This window comes from Pempheris klunzingeri, chromosome 15, assembly GCF_042242105.1.
Source record: "Pempheris klunzingeri isolate RE-2024b chromosome 15, fPemKlu1.hap1, whole genome shotgun sequence".
Lineage (NCBI taxonomy): Eukaryota > Metazoa > Chordata > Actinopteri > Acropomatiformes > Pempheridae > Pempheris > Pempheris klunzingeri.
The window spans coordinates 12,015,439-12,034,028 of NC_092026.1; the positions used below are offsets into that span (position 1 = coordinate 12,015,439).

Sequence of the window (18,590 nt, forward strand, 5' to 3'; positions counted from 1 at the left end):
GATAAAATGATCTTTCTCTGCGGAAGAAGACCATTCAATATAATTGAAAGCTCTGGTAAAAGTTAGCAAGTGGCATTGAGTTGGGATTGTACTCCAGTGACAAGAATGAACTTGGCGAAAAACATTTAGGTTAAGGTATTGGGGTATATGGAGTATTTGCACCCACCAGTATAGATGTGATCTGTATGTTTGACCATAGAAGCACTCCCACAGTTAGACTCATCATATTCAGTATCAGTTTTATAACACGTGTTGTTTTCCCAAGGCAGGAGGCACCTTTTGGTAACTCATTTCCAATGCAGAATTTGGATCTCTTTTCTTGAACTTGAAGCCTTAGTTAATGGATGATGGTATGCCAAACACGTCTCCTACATCAGAGTAACCATATGTTTGTGCGCAGCCATTAATCTCAGGCTGGATGTTGACTGTTCCCGTTTTGCCCTGTCCTACCCAAGTTATTGTCCCCCTACTCTCACTTCCTGTTGTAATAACGGCTACTGACCACCACACAGATGGCTGTCAGCCAGGCGAGGGGAGCAGAAGGGCCCTGTCGACCCCTATACTCCCACACACACCATTGCACGCACACACACTTCCACCGTCTTACACACAATGACAAACGCCAACACACACAGAGCTGAGGGCATCAGAGAGCATCCTGGTCAATGACAAATTGCAGCCCAAGACAACAGGCCCCTGTGTAGCTCTCCTGAGGGATTCTTGAGATCTCACACAGGGTGACCCAGTTCCATCATGTGTCCCCTTCTATCTCTCTCCTCTACCATTCCCTCTCCTCAGCTGCACGTCCTCCTGCATTCACACAGATAGCGATAGAAGTTCAGTTGAAATAAGAGGATCTTCACTTCGCTCTAAATATCAGTCTCCTCCTCATAGCAGATAACCTGAGTTGTCCAAATGTTAACTCGCAGGTCAAGTCAGCGTCTTCTGCTTAGTAAAAGGTCTGCAGCCTGAGCCGGCTAGACTCATTCTCTCCGTCCGCTTGACAGGTTACCTCAAGGGCCAACACACAGTTTGTCTCATACCCCCTTCAGTCACTGCTAACATCATTTACCCAAGAGATAAAAAAAAAACAACTAGGATTTATTTCTTGGTTCTTAATTCACTCTCTTTTTTTCTGCCTTTACAGCAAATAGCTTAACTGCAATGCAGCAGTGCCAGTATGGGGCATTAATATTAATGTCCGCCCATTTCACCCAGCATGGCAGGGAGCCTGTCAATCTAGACTTCTATTGGAGGGGCTCCCTAGACCAGCAAACACCTGCCCAGCACTCAAGCGTCTGGTTCTGACACTAGAAGGCGCCAGTCTGCCCCTAGAGTGTGGCAGCTGTGCATTTATTGGCCAGTTGTTCTACGTATAGGAGGCACCTCCAGCCAATCCAGAACGCACAAATGTTATACATTGCACCAATAGGAGGAAGAAATTGGGCACAAAAAGAACAAAGGCTTTATGTGGGACAATTGCCCTTGATTCTAGTGGAAAATGTTGTAGTTAAGAAAAAAACTGCATTCGTGTATTGTCTATCAGTCTTACTTGAAAGAAAGCTAAAAGAGTGCTATGAATAACCACTGGGAATAAGTTTTATGTTATAGCTTCAGGCAAGAATCTGATGTGGCAAGGTCTTTTCTTGAATAATTTGCTTGTTTAAGTCTCAACTCTTGCCCAGTGGGAACACCACAGATGAAATTACTCAAAAGTCCCCCCTGAGATGGTAAATCTACAGTGCGCAAGCAAATAATTCTTTGTAACAAAGGCGACACATTATGAATGTGAGATTAGGCAGAATGGGTGCGGTTGCTATCACATTTAAGCAGTGCTCTTCTGCATTAAGTGGTTGAAGATGGCTGCAAGCAATGCAGGTGTGTGCGTAAGCCTCTGTGCAATGAGAGGTAGAGAGAGAGCGAGGGAGCCTGGGATCAGTGTGCTGCGCTGTTCATCACTGCAGCAGTACACCAGCCCCGGATCTCTGTCCGTGCAGAGGTGCTGACTGCCTGCCCCCCTGCCTCTCTGCCCCTCTTTCTCTGCCTACCTCAAGAGGGTGTGCTGATGATGCTCTCTTTCATTACTCCAGAAGGATGGAGACGAGCTGTAGGTTTAGCAAAAGCCTGCAGGGAACCAGCCATCCTGATTACCTTCACTCTGAAAGCCTGCCAGCATGTTGGTTTGCATTTCTTTCTTTTGTCTGTCTCAGTAGTTAACAGTTTTCATTGATTGTGCAGGCTGTGGCCTTCCTGCTCTGTGCCGGAGCCCATTTCCTCCCTGTATTGCTTCAGACCCTATTTACCTTACCGTTGTGTACGTAAACACTCCAGTGCTCGCATTGGAGGCTGTTCAGCTATAAAAAAAAGTCTGAGTAAAATCAGCTGCCTCCTTTTGTCGCAGTTCGAAGATATGCCCTGCGTGATTCTTCAGGGTTAATCAAGGTCAGAAGTGTTCCCTCCAGCATTGCCACTTTAATGATTATTGGAGGTACATTGTGTACCTGACTACAGACAAGATACAAGAACAGTTCAGGAGTATGGCGTTTAAGTGTCTTGTTTCAAATTTCATAGTATTTGCACAAATTGAAAGGCTGTGCTCGCAGCTTTTGTTTCTCATCACATATCATTAACTGATGTACTGGGCATGCACTTAAATTAGGGTTTCATATCAGTACTGTCATGAGCCATGTATGCCTGGATGTGTGCCCAGGGGCTGAAGCAGGAAGAGTAGGATGAGAGGTAGGGTTTCGGGGGCGAAGAGATAACGGATGAGTTCAAACACTAAACTAAAGCTGCAACGCTTTGAAACTGTACCACAGTTGAAGTCGAATCTACCTCTCATGGAGTCTTCTCTCATTTTTCCACGCTGTCCTTTTTTCATAATCTCTGGATTTAATAAGGAGTGGAAACGTGACTTTCTTTTTTACAAGTAAGATAGATGTCTCTTTTCTTAAAGTAAGCTGTAGGGAATGATGGTCAGCCTCTCTTTTTTTTTTATCCCCTCTCTGACACCGTGACTTCTCAGCCTTCCTCTAGTTCAGTCGTCTTTGCAGCCACGTGTCTCCGTGGCACACGTCCTCTAAATGACCTTCAGTGGCACAGAGCTGACTCTTTTCACCACGCCAGGCTACTTCTGTTAAACAGCAGTGTTTAAACAATGGATTTTTTCCCTCCCCACCCTGTCTTTCTTCCCAGGAGGAGACCTGAGTGAATGCAACTAAATCTTGTGTAATTACCATTTTGCCTCCCAATGATAGGCACTTTTGCACATCATCACGGGAAAAGTGGTTTCCCTTTTTAACTGAAGCGATGGTAGGGGAACGGGTACTCTAAAATAACACACAGCACTTGTACTGCTCAAAGCTTGATGTAAATAACACTCTGCTTTAGAAAGCAAGTCCTCCCTAAGTTGATTTAGTATTCTTGTCCCCATGTGTGAAAATGGGATATGCTCTGCTGTAACACAGCATTTTGGAATATGCTGTGTATCAGCAGTAGAGACACTGTGATGTGTTTGCATATAACAGCTTGTGTCTGGCCATAAGCTATCATACAGTGCATCACAGATTAATTAATTCTGGCAGTCTACATCATAAACTATCAAACTGACTGTACTGTCTGTACTTTCTTGGGCTTTTTCTGTCATGCTTCCCAGCACAGCCCATTCACTGTCTTTTTCCCCCTCCCTCTCTGTCTCCTCTCTGCGTAGTGCCATGCGTGTGCTGCTATCCAAACTTCCGAGGCCTTGGATTGTAGACGAAAAGAAGGACGACGGCTACACTGCACTGCACCTGGCTGCCCTCAACAACCATGTGGAGGTGGCTGAGCTCTTGGTGCACCAGGTAACAGCACATCAGCACTCACAGACATATAAATAGCTGATTTTAATGCATGCTTAATCACCTAAACTGACAACAAATGCAGTTATTCATACTCTATAAGAAGCGCAAAGCAGCCCAAAGCATAGTCGCATCAGCTCAGCCTGCACTTCCCTGACTACAGACCATTAAGAGCAGCTTCCACTGCACTCCCTGCAGCCAGCAAGCTGTAGACCAGTTGAAGCTGCTATAACTGCCATTTTTTTATTGAATCCATACGGTTCACAGGGCCTCCAGGGGTATTCTTGAGTGCTGTTGGGCCCTTATATCCTCCTCCTCTTGCAATCATAGCTTCGTGCTCTTTTCCCTTCTGAGATTGCAGCTTTAGCTCCCTGAAGACTAACACATACAGGAGTTTACAGCAAAAGTCACCTGACCAAGTGGGAACTGGGTTAATTAGGATATGGTGCAAGGCAGCAATGTTGCTGCAACATTCCAACGCATGAACGCTTGCTGTGCAAGCTACCTTTTAGCGGGGACGGCCTTTTTCCTAAGTCCCTGCAATGGGCTGGTTCGCAGTGATGGCTCAGCTTTCTATTCAGAAATTGCACCACACTACAAGGTGCACTGCAGATTCCCTGCCAGCCAGCCAGCCAGCCAGTCAGTCAGTCTTATTACTTGGGGATTTCACACACTGTCTGATCACAATGCTTATCTTCCCTCCACATCTCCTCAGCTGAGGTGTTCGCAATTGGAAATGACAATCACATGCAGCGTTATTGTAGGATGCGTTTTTTCTAACCCTCTAGGTGATACTTTGTTGGTCGGCAGGGTTGAAGGAAGGGAGGTTCTGTCATGGTACATAAAGCCAGAATGGTTGTTACAATCTGTCATGTGTTGAACAATTTAACTTTTTCAGTGAAGTCTTCTCTTTTGTTCTGTTTGTGTTTGTATACATATGTCACTTGTCTGTCATATCTAAGTGTGTATATGTATGTGTGAATCATTACGGCTGGTTGTTAATGTGTGCACAAATGCCCATATGTTTATTCTGAGTGTTTGCTCCTCTCCTGTTCCCGCCTCCCAGGGCAGCGCCAGCTTAGACATCCAGAACGTCAATCAGCAGACGGCATTACATCTGGCAGTGGAGCGTCAACACACCCAGATAGTCCGGGTTAGTGGGACCCCCTTCTTTTATTCTCCTCCTTTCTTATGCCTTTTATCATTTTTCTCTCCTCGTATTCCCCGTCTCACTTCCACTACAAGCTGCCAAGATCCTGCCTTTAGTTATCACTACCAGTCCCTCATTCGGGAAAATACACAGGAAGGATACAACAAAATCAGTGCAGCCCCACATTCACATTTACAGCGGTTGATGTCCTGCAGTTGAATGAGGTCCTGCTCCAGAATGATGCTGTGTAGGGAAAATGCTCTCTGAGGCAGTGTCTCGTTAGAGTCATTTGGCGTAGTGCTGGATTGAGATTGCCACGTTGCCATCTTGTGGACTCAGGAAAAAATGCACTTCATAATTGGGGAATACAACACTGAGGCAGTTCACTGTAAGCAGGAGCCCTATAAATCAGCACTGTGTCATTTGCATTGTAGCATAAAATTAAACTTGCTTCATGGATGTTGCTAGTCTTTGTGCTTCACTGCCTGTTTGCATGACATGCATGTTATGTGTTTTTCAGCTGCTGGTGCGGGCGGAGGCCAAGCTGGATGTGCAGGACAAGGACGGGGACACACCACTTCACGAGGCACTGCGTCACCACACATTGTCCCAATTGCGACAACTCCAAGACATGCAGGACGTCAGCAAAGTGGAGCCCTGGGAACCCTCCAAGAACACAGTACATATACATCTATTATTAACCTTGCGGTTCCTCCTAGATTACAGTAATTTACTTGGGTCAAGGTTCCTTAAGGTATCATAAGGCATCATAGCATTATGGTGTTCATATATAAAAATGAACAACCAGCAGATGCACTTATCCTCAAGGAAACAACAAACTGAAAATATGTGACTCATCTATAGCTGTATGTATCTTCTTTTGCACATTGTTTCACAATGATAATGAACTTGCATGGACGTGCTAACATTGCAGAAATCAGGAAATGTGGCACCTCATGATCCAATACGCTGAAGTTATTCAGTTAAGCATTATATTTATATTATCTATAGATAATATCCATTATCATTATCTAATATATATTATACATTTGGCTAGAAAGGGCAGTAATGCAGCACCCCCTGGTCTACTGCCACTTATGGCTGTTTAAAGTTTAAGACTCATTTGATCCATGCTATTCTTGCTTTTTCCTTTTGAGATACTCCAGAGTCTTACCCTGTATAAACAGAGAACCCTCCACGTCTTCAGAGATTTTGGTTGATATCTTATGTATACACTTCTGTATAAGGATCATTATTTGAACCACTGGCTGATGTGTGAAAAACTTATGACAGGTCACACTTAGACTGGAAGCTTAGTCCCCCGTCATCTGCATCAATGGACAGCCCAGTCTGCACCGCCCCATCATTCAGAAAGCAGCCAGACACGAGCACGGTGCAGTCAACCAGCTTGCTGCAGCCCCTTGACCAGCCTGAATGAGTTTGCCCCTCAACGGGGACACGTCAGACCTGAACCCTCTTCATGTTAACACCACATCACTAATCCCTACAGGGATGAGTTTAAGGCTACAGTGCCTAGTGACCGCTACAGACTTGCCTTACCTGTCACCTTCTGTCTCCCTCCCACTTCTTTCTCCTCTCCGCCGCCGCCTCCTCTCTTCTATCCCCCTCCCTGCCCTCCCTGGTTCCCCAGCAGATGAGCGGAACAGACAGACAGCCGGCCTAATTGAGATATGTGCAGTTGGGTCACTCTCCCACAGCTCTCCACCCCTTCAAGATGAGAATTGAATTAGCCGGCCCGATGGCTCCATCAGCCGAGATGTAAAAGCTACTGGTTGAAGACAATCAGACATGGAAGGCCCAAATTGCTCGGGAGAGAGAGAGGCTTAGAGTTGGGGAGGACTGAGTGTGGTGATGAGCTGGAGGAGGGAGAGAGACACGGGGCAGTTAATGAGATTTTGGGTGGGGGTGATGGGGTTACACCGTCTGACAGCCATCTAGAGGCATGTATTTGATTGGCTAATTAGTGCTGATCTGACAGTACTTTGACATGATTCATCTGAATTTAACTCTCAAGCCATCTGAATAATATTAAAATCAGGACTCTTCTTCTTTCCGTGCATGAATGTTCTGAGTGCCAGTGTGTAAGGGAGAGACAAGACTCTGTTCCCACTGGATTCAACTTGAGAACAATCTCTTGTGTCAAAAGTCAAAAGCCTGTTGTGCCTCTGATTTTATCTGTTTTCGTGTGTCTGTCTGCCTCTCTGCAGTTAATCATGGGCTTGGGCACCCAGGGGGCAGAAAAGAAGAGTGCAGCATCCATTGCTTGCTTCCTGGCAGCCAACGGAGCAGACTTGACCATACGCAACAAGAAAGGCCAGTCTCCTCTAGACCTGTGTCCTGACCCCAGCCTCTGCAAGGCTCTGGCCAAATGCCACAAAGAGAAGAGCAGGTAAACATTCCTTAAAGCAAGAGTTTGACATTTTGGAAAATGCACCTATTGGCTTTCTTGCCTAGAGTTAGATGTGAAGATCAATACCACTCTCATGTCTGTCTGTTAAATATGAAACTGGAGCCAGGAGACGGATAGCTTAACTTAGCATAAAGAATGGAAACAGTGGGAAGCAGCTACTGTACTCGTCGCAGGTTGCATTGGACAAAAGTGTAATGTAATGCTTGGAGTATCCCTAAAGCCACAAATGGTTGTTTTTATGGTTGGCTTTTTTAATGGATTAACCAAGCCTTTGTCATGCTTTGTCTGGTCACAACAGAACAATCACACAAGCTAGATTTTTTTTTTTTTAGTCTGAAAAATAGCACTTAATCAAACTGACATTACGATGCTTCTTGTACTGTCTTCAAACAAGCAGAAAACCTATACTCAGTGATGAAAAGGATGAACTTACAGGAATGTGTTAGTTGCTATATGTTTGCGCACCAGCAGCGACTGTAACAACACCTGAAAGAGGAAAAGGAAGAGAGCACCATCAGACAACCATATTGATTTCCCTTCATTGCTAAAAATGTTTCATGTAGAGCTTTGTTTCCTTTTCTTGCCCTTTCCTCCTCCTGATCCTTTCTGTAGTCTCTCTTTCCGTGTCCTCCTATTTTCCTTGCTCCTTGTCAGCCTCTCTTGCTTGTAATATTTTTTGCTCTCTCACACTGTGGTTTTATTTTCACTGTTCCAGTGGCCAGGTGGGCACCCGCAGCCCGTCTCTGAACAGCAACATCGAGTCACTGGAGGAGTGCATGGTGTGCTCAGACATGAAGCGAGACACTCTGTTCGGGCCCTGTGGACACATCGCCACCTGCTCCCTCTGCTCGCCTCGTGTCAAGAAGTGTCTCATCTGCAAGGATCAAGTCCAGTCCAGAACCAAGGTATCAGAGGAAATGCTGCTACGTGTCCTACCCAGACACAGACACACGAAGAAGAGTGGGTCACTCCCTGTTGTCGTTCAATTTGTCTCTCCGCAGATCGAGGAGTGCGTTGTCTGCTCTGATAAAAAGGCAGCCGTGTTGTTCCAGCCCTGTGGTCACATGTGCGCTTGTGAGAGTAAGTCGCACATTTCTCAGCATCACCTTGACGTTTCCACCTGTTGCTCAAAATGTGGCCTCTTTTTGGCCAGCTGCAGGATTAAAAAAAAAAACAAAAAAACATTCAATACATAGAACAGATTTTGCGTTCAGGTCTGATTAACATGCTCTTTTCTTGTCACCAGACTGTGCCAGCCTCATGAAGAAGTGCGTACAGTGCCGGGCTGTGGTGGAACGCCGCACCCCCTTCGTTCTTTGCTGTGGAGGGAAAGGTATGGAGGATGATGCCGCTGATGATGATGATGATGATGATGATGATGATGATGACCTTAGTGAGTGAATCTTCCACACATTCCCTTTTAATTCCCTTTTTATTTCCTTTTTTCCCTTCTTTTCTTATTCTTAGTTTCTGCCTTTTTCAAAATATCTGCTTAAGTCTGTTTTGTCTTTTGCTTTGTTGCTGCCTTGCTTGTGCATTTTATTTCTTAGTTTGTGTCACTTATACATTGTTGTATTTTTTTCCCCCCATCCTAGTAGTATATCACAGTTTTTCCTCATTGAGCCAGATGTTTGAATCAGCCAATCTGACTTTACAAACTCTTCACTAGATCAGGCATGTTTTAATCATTACATTCATTTAGATCACGTCATCTGTAATGGCTTCTGTTTAGATTTTGGCTGAAATGGACAGCGGCTTCACAAATGCTTGGCTGCCTTTTTCTGAAATACGCCACAGATCTTTCAAAGAGACGTTATGTTGCGTCTCAAGTCATAATCTTATTATAAGTAGGATCTCAGAAGCCATTTCTAGATTGAGTTTTGCTGACCCGCACTGAATAACACAATGATGTCAGAATATACAGACAACCTGATTAGCTTATTCATGTCTCTGTGGCCTCTAAAGGTTTGCCTAATCACATTCGCATAAAATGGATGAACTTATTTGTAAGCATATGCTAACCATCCTGTAGTCATAATGATATATGCATATTAATACCCACATGAATCTGAAAAAGGACTGAATTATAATACCTCCCTTGTAGAGAAGTTCTAAATAAGGACACAGAACCGTTTCGGAATGATAAACTATTTTTGTGGAAACGCCTAACAAGCATGTTTTTCAGTTGCACAGAAGCCCTGAATGTCATCAGTTTTACCCAAAATGTGACTTTTCACACTGTCCAATGCATAGTGATGTAATATAGTGTGTAAATATATATATTTTTTGGTTGTATTCACAATCCATCTTCTTGTCTCAAAGTGGAACACAGTGTTTTATTGCCCATATCCTTCTTTTAGTGGTATATCTCACTAGTTGTTATTTCTATCCACATTTTTATTTTGAGTTAAAAGGGAAACTGCTGTAAGTTCACTAACTTCATGTTTACCCCTGTATTACTTATTTTACATTTCTCCACGTGTCAGCTTGTTGGCATGCGAATCTTACTTGTTACCAGATGTGCAGAAGTGAATGCAGACCCAAACACACATACACTCACGCAAGGGGCAGCATTGATTGTTTACCTCCTTTCCCTTCATCCCAGTAGCACTGACGTCAGTTACAAAAGCAAATCTAGTGCACGAAAATCATCTTTTACTTTGATTTTTTTCATTCCCTCGCTAGTTTAGCCCTCGGTTTTCATAATGTACTTCTAACAGAGTGAGCATGGGTGACAGACTCGTGCTTTCGCATTGGCTGATGGCAAAAAGACAAAGAATCATTTGCCGCTACGCATTTTAACAATTAATTCTTAATAGGAGAGACTCTATTTCCATTTCTTTCCCTGATCACTGTTTCCAATTTCCAAGCTTTCTCTTCAAATTCTTTCTCTGAACCTCTCTTAGAGGCTGTAGTGAGTAGTTTTGGTCCTCAGGCCAACAGTTGAGCTGGTGAGCATGGCTCCTGCTATAACAATGTGACTGGTTATTCCCAGCAGGGAGCTCTAACACTATGGCAGGGGGATCGCAGGATCTTCTCCAGCCCAACAATCTGGCACTAAGTTGGTGTAAGTATACCTCTATGATCCCCTCCCTTATCAGACCTTTTTGAAAGAGCTCCCCACAGTGCTGCCCTGGCCCCAATCCCCTCCCTGACCCCCCTTCCTTTCTCTTTCAGTGATACACGCATCCTGTATGCTGTACGCCTATATGCTGATACAGTATATATGTCATGCACATGCCAAGAATCACACTGGTGCTCACTATTTCTGGCAGGTCTTTGCCAGCCTGGATAGGAGTTCCCAACAGGGCTTCGGTCCAGCTAACTCCTGTTGCTCAAATAGTATATTCAGGCAGCTTTACACTCATATCATTATACTCATGCATCCTTTGGCTCTTGCAATGCCAGTAGCGCTGTATGATGTTTAGTCCTGTGCCAGTTTATGTTTCAAATAATTACAAAGTATGCATTTCTGAATTTAAGTCATTTAAAAGTGAATGCAATGCCAGCACACGCTGTTGGAGCCCAAGTTTGATCTGCCAAACATAATAAAATTCAGAGCACATGTGTTTGTGATCCAAGCTTGTTCACAAAACTCATGTTTTAAATATGATCTAGCTTGTTTCAGACCGGCAGCGTTGTTGTGGCTGCATTTTTTTCTGTTTTATTGGCAATATAGTTCATCATTATGAAGAGGCGAAGCTTTACGTGGCCACTGGTGCAAACTGTGCATTTGTTTAATCTCCAGGCTGGTAAATGAATTGGCATTTTTTTCCCCTGAATATGTGTTTTTGCTGCTTGCGTCCAAATAGCTAGTGGAAACATCCCAGCTTTGCAGAGAGACAAGGACAACACTAACGTCAACGCTGATGTCCAGAAGCTACAGCAACAGCTCCAGGACATCAAAGAGCAGGTAAAAACCCAAACTGTGCAGCAGAGCAGAGGTCAGCAAGTGCGGTACTGCCTCTGCAGTTGATAATCCACACCTGGGGCACAGTTAAAGTGAAGATATGGTTACATCCCACCAGTGCACAACATTTCGCTACAGCCTTTGAGTCACAGGTCACTTGCTCCTATTTAGTCGGATATGTCAGGGGTGACATCCAAAGCATATGGTGAATGTTCAGCACAGCAGTGACAAACACTATCGTTAGTGTATCCAAACAGCTGATAATACACGATGGAGCACTATTACGCATCAGTAAGCATATATTCAGATTTTAAATATTTACGTGAGAGTTACAGCTGCAACTCACTTTTATTATCATCACTGATGAATCTAGTGATGTGATTCGCAACTGCTTTTTTAGTCAGTTTACTAGTTTTGTGTGATCAGCAGTCCAAAGCTGAGTAATATTCAACTTACAATTATTATGTAATCCTCACGTGTGAGAAGCTTGAATCAGTAAATCTACAGCATTTTACTTGATAAATGACTGAAACAATGAATCAGTTATGAAAATTGAGTTTACACACAAGTAAAATAGCTGCTGTAGTAGCAACCAGCACCAAGGCTTTGCAGGACTGTCAGTGCGCTACCATTTCTGTTAACATAACGTTTTATTATAATGTGGCTAAGGCACAGCAAGTTTTTATTACTAGGTCACAAACTCATTTAGGCTGATGAACTATTAAGGCAGAATAAAATGGAGTAGAAGTGGGAAGCGACGAACGCTGCTGTATAATGTTGCGCTTTCAAATGATTGTCTGTGTCATGAAGTTTTTGTATAAGCCTCGGCTCAGTTATTGGTTTTTTTTTTTTTAAAGCTGAAATAACTACACGACAGCACAACCTGACCTGTGGTTGCCCTTACCTGTGATCTGTCTGCAGACTATGTGTCCGGTGTGTCTGGACCGGCTGAAGAACATGATCTTCATGTGCGGCCATGGCACCTGCCAGCTGTGTGGGGACCGAATGAGCGAGTGCCCCATCTGCCGCAAGGCCATCGAGCGCCGCATCCTGCTTTACTAGACGCGCCCCACAGACGCTCTCTGCTCTTAAATCCCACGCCGACCACGCCCTCAAAGCCACAATCACACCAGCTGCTGCCGCTGCTGCCTGACCATCCTCACAGCACCCAAATCAGCCGGTCAAGGGCGTTCTCAAATGTCTTATTGGACACAATAAATGCTCTCTTAAAGGTTTGATTGTGTTCAGATGGATTTTCTGTTACAAAACAAGGAAAAAATATGAATGGACTTTTATCAGTTATGCTGTTCTGTCATTGTGTGTCCTAACTGCAGCCAGAAAGATGCCTCCATCACGGGCGTCGCCTTTTTCTCCTATTTTTTTCTCTGCCATTCTTTTCCCACCATTCTCCTTTCTGCGCCATTTTCTCTGTTTTTACTTAGTATGTGAAACCTCTTTTCTCTGATCCACGGTGGCTCTTTTACACTCATGGTCTTGGATCTGTACTTTTCGGGGCAAGTCCAGTTTCTGGATTTCATCCCAGAGCAGGTCTGCCTATAAGAGCAAATTTAGAAGTGTAGAGGAGCTGAAGCAGAGGTCGGCCTGTTACCTTTTGATGTAAAGTTCTCATGCATTTGTCGCAGTCAATGCCAGCTGCTGTCAAGTTTTATTGTATTTGTAAATCTTTATGCACGTGTATTGGTATCGGAAGCTCCAGATGTGGATTTTAAGTACTTCATTTTTCATGACAGTATGGCAAGTTTGTGACACGTTACTGTCTGCACCACTTAAAGGCTCACTGAGTGTTTTAGCTTCATGTCTGTGTTCAGTCTGGCTGTTGTGACACACTGTATGCAGACTGTCCTTTCAGTTGACAACCAGATGTTGGCAGTTTTGCACTAGAAAAGCTGAGTCAGGGTAAAAGCTCTTTACTGCACCGACTCTGGAGGGCCTCTTCAGCTCAGTGAGAAAACACAGATAGAGTTGTAGTAACTGCCAGGTAGCACACCACACCCAAACTTTGTTTACCAAGCTGTACCAAGAGCGACGGCGGGTGTCGCAACACCCTTTTTTTTTGCTGCGAGTTCCTGTGCAGTCGTGTCAGGAGTCAACAATTCAAGACAAGTACACCAACTCACTCAGCTTCTGTCCAGTGATCAGCCCCTGTTGTACCTGTTCGTTGTACACACACAAACCCACACGATGCAAACGTTTCTGTAACAGTTCATGTTATAACTTGATGTTAAACTGTTGAGACTTGGTGGTATTGTCTGATTTAAAAAAAAATCTGTACAATTCAATGAGCATTGCTAATTTACCATTGATGACTCTGTGCCATTTGCTTCCAAAAATCTACTTGTTAAATAACTTGTATGGGGATAAGGTGCTCTTTATCTTGTATTACTTTTTTTATTTAAGTGTATTTCCTTTTCTCAAAATCAACATTTATTGAGCTAGAGAGTACAATCTATTAGAAACACTAAGATGAAAATGTAGAATAAATTATTTTGTACTGCTGCCCAAAAAAAAAGGATTTATAGGTATCACTGCCTTCCTAATATGTAGCCTCAAAAACTCTCAAACATTCTGCTTTGATATTAATGTTGATACATTTGTGATGTTTTCTGTTTCGCTTTTTGTTGGCAAAAGCTTTCTAGCAATCATCAGTAGAAGCGTTTTTTCTCTGAAATCTCGTTCATTTGTGAAACGGAAAAAAAGACATTTTGTTGAAAAAAGTGTCAAGTATCTTTTTCACCAGTATTTTATTTGGGAGGGAAGCTAAGGATTTTTTTAAAAGACAGAACTTGCCTTACCTCTTTAAAAAGGCAGTTGCCCATGTGGAGACTCAGCAAGGTGGCTAGCTTGCTCCGCTATGTGGGAATTTAATACGAGCATTTTTTTTTTTCCCCCTTTTAGGACTGAAACGTTTTTTGACCGTTTTTATTCTTTTCGTTGGTCATGATAACACTTTAAGCTAGAAGCACTAATACGCTTTATGGTAGTGTTGTCTTGTTATGGTTGTTATGAAAAAGCCTATTTTGTACTTTATTTTCAATACCTGTAACTGTCCCGTTGGAAATGTATCAGTAGTATTTTCTTTGGCATGAATGTTTGACATATGCAGTACGACATGTATCATGAAAACCGTTCAGTCTGTATTGCTAATAAGTGCTTTTAAAACAACCATATAGCTGAAATAAAGTTCGAAATGAACCATGAGCCATTAGATGTCTGTTTTTCTAACTTCTTCTATTGAAATGCTAATTAGCCTGTTTTTTTATTTTGTTTTTTTTTTTAAGAAGAGCGCAGAAGAAGTTGGCTTCTTGTGAGCAGGAAATTAGCATTTTGTTGCTTTTCTCCTGCTGTGCAGCGTCTGCCTCACAGAGGAGACAGGGTGGCAGAGATGGGAGGTGTGAGGTAATTGAAAATGCTAACACCTAATAATGACTCAGCGCCAGCGGGTGATAGGTCAGCTATGCTAATCGGGGAGACGGAGAGGAGAAAAAGAGTAAAGAAAACCACTCAGAGCAGATGAGGGAGCCCCAAATAGAGTGATGCATCTTCTCCAGTGAGCGGTGTGACAGCAGGATATCTCACAAGGAATTTCCCTAGCACTAAGAAATTATGACCTAGGGCCATTTATGTTCTAGCTCACTGACTAGTCCATTCATAACCTGGACATCTTTGGGCTTGGCTCACATGCAGCAGCAGTATGCAGCTGCTCGTGACAAGACATTTATCATGCTGTCATCCTCTGACTCTGTCAATGCACACTGACTGTAGGGGAGACTTTGACACCTCTTTATACCTTCTCAGATCTCTGGGACTCGGCACGAGGTGCATAGTCTGGTGTCATGTCTGTGGTGCTTTGTCATTGTAAGCTCATCTGTCTTTAAAACAGTGGGCCCCTTATGTGCTTTACCTGTGACAGCGTTAGACAGTGAGTGAATGGCATCTCTGCGGGCCACTTTGTCACCGTTTTGTGCATGGAGAATTTACTGCACACGGCCATAAGTATGTGGACACCCCAGCTGCTCGGACAATGTTTCCTTCTGTTGCTGTTTTGAAGCAAAATCTTCGTGCTGCAGCATACGATGATACTGTAATTTTTTTGTGGAGGTTTGCTTTGTAGATGACCTCTTTTTACCAGGATGACTGACATGTTTATTGTACTGTTCAGAATCTCTCTGTTTTTTTGTTTTTTTTAATAGTTTTGCACATTAACTGTAATGTTAGTAGTTGTTCTTCTTGGCAGAGTTACACAGTGAAGTGATGTGTAATTTGTTGTCAGACCTATGCTGTGCTTTTACTGTCTCCATGACCTAAAAGTTTGGCTGCATCTCTCGCTGATTATTTGTTATGTCATGGCAATGTTCATCAATCACCTATAAGTGTGGTTTTTGCATGTCCAGATACTTTTGGCAATGTAGTGAATGTCATAATCATAAAAACCCATAAATTTAGACCATTAAAAATAAAAATAGTGTGCAAGCTGCATAGGTGCATTCAGGGGTTTCTGTGTGGATCAGGCTTGTCCATCGTCCTGGCTGACTGCAGACCAGCCCTGCCGTGCTGACTGACTGTCAGGGGGCTGGAGACGCCACTATCTCTCCCCCTGGCCACGGCCTGATCCTGCGGAGGATCCCTGACCGCCACGCCTGGCGGTTTCAGCTGCTTGAAGGCTGCAGTGTTTGCTGACTGGACTGCAGGGGTTGTTACTCCCACACCAGGGGGTCAGCTAATCCACCGGCTGCCCCGCAGAGTGTGAGTGATGGTGGCCCGGCACTGCAGGCTTGACTGAGCAGCAGATAGAGATGAATTGAACCCCTGGAGAGGAGAGTGAGCAACCAAGAACAGGAAAATGACTGCGACCCTGCTTCAAGTCTCTGCTGTGATCACTGAGAAGGGTCGGTGACATCCATCTGCCGCCGGAGTCAGCATAGCACAGGGGAGGAAAGACTGTGTCCCCTCCCTCAGGCTTTGCCCTTGGCTTTAGTTCTGAAGTTAGTTAAAACATGTGCAGAGAGAAAACTGAATATTTTCTCTCTGTACATGCTTAAAAGTGAAACCCTGACAACAGGGTTTTGACATGCAGGTTTCAGAGCACATCACAAGGTGGCAGTACATCCAATGACTAAATACTGTCGGTCTCTCCTGTCACAGATAAACTTATATTTGTGCTGCACAGGATAAATCAGCAGAATTTACAATAAGACACCTACTCATACATTCTATTTTGGTGTGACAGCTAGTTACAGACACCGTCATTTATCTGGAGGTTACTCTTTGGTTGTTGCGGAGCAATAGGCTCACTTTGAAACAGAGTTGTTAATCTTCACCTTGGCTGGCAGCAAGAAATACAACAGCTTAAATTTACAACCACGTCTTAATACAGAAGTTGAACTTGTTGTGATCCCAGTTGTGCTCTATTCCTGCCAGAGGACATCTTATTACACCGTCTGAGCAAAGCTTGAGCCCAGACCAAGAGGTGAAGGTCATTCAGGGTCTCAGCATCACGCTATGAAAACAAAAAACATTTATTTAATGAACATTAAATGCATTTTACTGATTTCACCGTATTGATTTATGGGATATCAGTGGAAAATTAATTTCTGCTCTTGCATACATTCAACCAAGTTGCAACAAATTCCTTCTTACACAAAAAAATTATTTTAAATTTTCAGGCTCAAAATCTTAATTGTCAGTGTTTTGGGTTTTTTTAAAAAAATCTGTAGCAGCACAAATCAATTCCCTGGATTCAGTCAGAGCAACGCAGATAAAGAAAAGGGGAGAAATACTTCTTTCCATCTGTTTTGGCCACTCGGGCTTTCCTGCCGTGTTGGAGGAATTGATCGTTGACTGTCTGAAGGTCCTCTCCCTCTCTTTCATTCTCATGTCATCCAGTTCAGAAGTCCGGTTGAATTTATTGTCTCTGTTTATGGTCGGGCCGAGCAAAGTGCGATCTGGCTCTCTGGACAGACTCTTCGAGGACCAGAGAAGAAGGGAAAGGCCTGAGGATCTACGTTGGTCACATTTTGGGACACTGTGTTTGGACTTTAAGTCGGTTCATTTGGGGACATTCGTCAAATTGAGGACATAAGCTGTCATCATGTATAGCTAGGGTAAAGTTTGGCACAGATCATCTGTGGTAAACACTTCCAGGGAATTACCTCAAGTCAGTCAGTGTCTCTAAATGATACACCCACACATGTGTTTGTGTGTTTGTATGGGTGGGTTGGTGTACCTGAGAGCAGCGGTCCCACCTCCACAGTAAAGCCATAAACTCAGTTATCCACTCCCACTGATTCCTCCTCAAAACATGCAGGCCTCTGACATGCTGATTGCTTTATTGATATTGATCAGGGCAAAGTGTCAAACCACTCGTCAATCTCTCTCTCTCAGTGGTGGGGAATTGTTATTTATGCAGAGGGAGGAGGTTAACATAAACAAGTCAGTGAAGTTCTATATGGTTATAAAATATGTATTTTCTACACTGTATATCATCATCTACCTTCTTTGTGATGCAATGCAATTACAATGCTTTCATATCATTTTTAATTGCATTTTGTATTATACAAAATCAAAGTTGTGCGTGCATGTCGTGTCAGAACAGTAGTGTGGTTGCCAGTTGTGCACTGAGCCACATCCAGTATTCCTTACACAACACTAATTAATTGGAGTCCAGTGTTTAAGGACAAATTGCATCAATTGCCACTGCTTTGCCAGGCATTACTTATTAATATACCTCCTGGTAATAGAGTTGCTGAGTTGATTTAATTATGTTCATTTAATGATTCCGACAAAGCACAACTTGGCTTTCAACATCCTCAAACCAAATATTCTGTGGCTTTTGACCTATTGCTTGTAACCCCACTCAGTGCTGTCCTTATCATCCCAGCACGATTGGTAGGCTGGAGCCTGCATGCCACATTTACAGTGCAAATGTTATCGTTCCAATGACACTTTAAACAGTCTTTATCAATATATAGTCATTCAAGGTTTATGAGCTTTGATAAAATGCCACTAGCAAAGCAGGGTCATTACAATGTGCAGCTATGAGGTGTATTTCTAGGTTCAAATAATTATTTCTGTGAATCATCCGGAGCTTTTAATGCTCAACGGGTAAAATAAACACTCGGCATGTCGAGAGGACAAAGTGGCCTAAGTGCAAAAGATATTGATTTTCTCCTCAGGAAGAGCAGCGTAAGGGCAAACTACAGTGTGAGTTTGGCAGAACCTTATCATCCTATTATCTTTAAA

At 43.4% G+C, this 18,590-nt stretch overlaps 1 protein-coding gene across 4 annotated transcripts in view; it reads left to right on the forward strand.

Annotated features, from left to right (window-relative positions):
• The window catches only part of mib1 (MIB E3 ubiquitin protein ligase 1), a 51,906-nt gene extending 38,046 nt beyond the window's left edge, over nt 1-13,860 (forward strand). The window contains exons 13-22 of one of the 4 annotated variants that reach the window (XM_070844453.1): nt 3,710-3,842; nt 4,906-4,992; nt 5,510-5,668; nt 7,218-7,399; nt 8,136-8,325; nt 8,422-8,500; nt 8,667-8,813; nt 10,416-10,487; nt 11,233-11,333; nt 12,252-13,860. In XM_070844453.1, coding sequence (XP_070700554.1) covers nt 3,710-3,842; nt 4,906-4,992; nt 5,510-5,668; nt 7,218-7,399; nt 8,136-8,325; nt 8,422-8,500; nt 8,667-8,813; nt 10,416-10,487; nt 11,233-11,333; nt 12,252-12,392 — 1,291 coding nt within the window. In that variant the 3' untranslated portion in view covers nt 12,393-13,860. The remainder of the gene's footprint in view (nt 1-3,709; nt 3,843-4,905; nt 4,993-5,509; nt 5,669-7,217; nt 7,400-8,135; nt 8,326-8,421; nt 8,501-8,666; nt 8,814-10,415; nt 10,488-11,232; nt 11,334-12,251) is intronic. The other 3 variants (XM_070844454.1, XM_070844455.1, XM_070844457.1) reach the window with 3 other exon arrangements.
• Nucleotides 13,861-18,590: the final 4,730 nt, after the last annotated feature.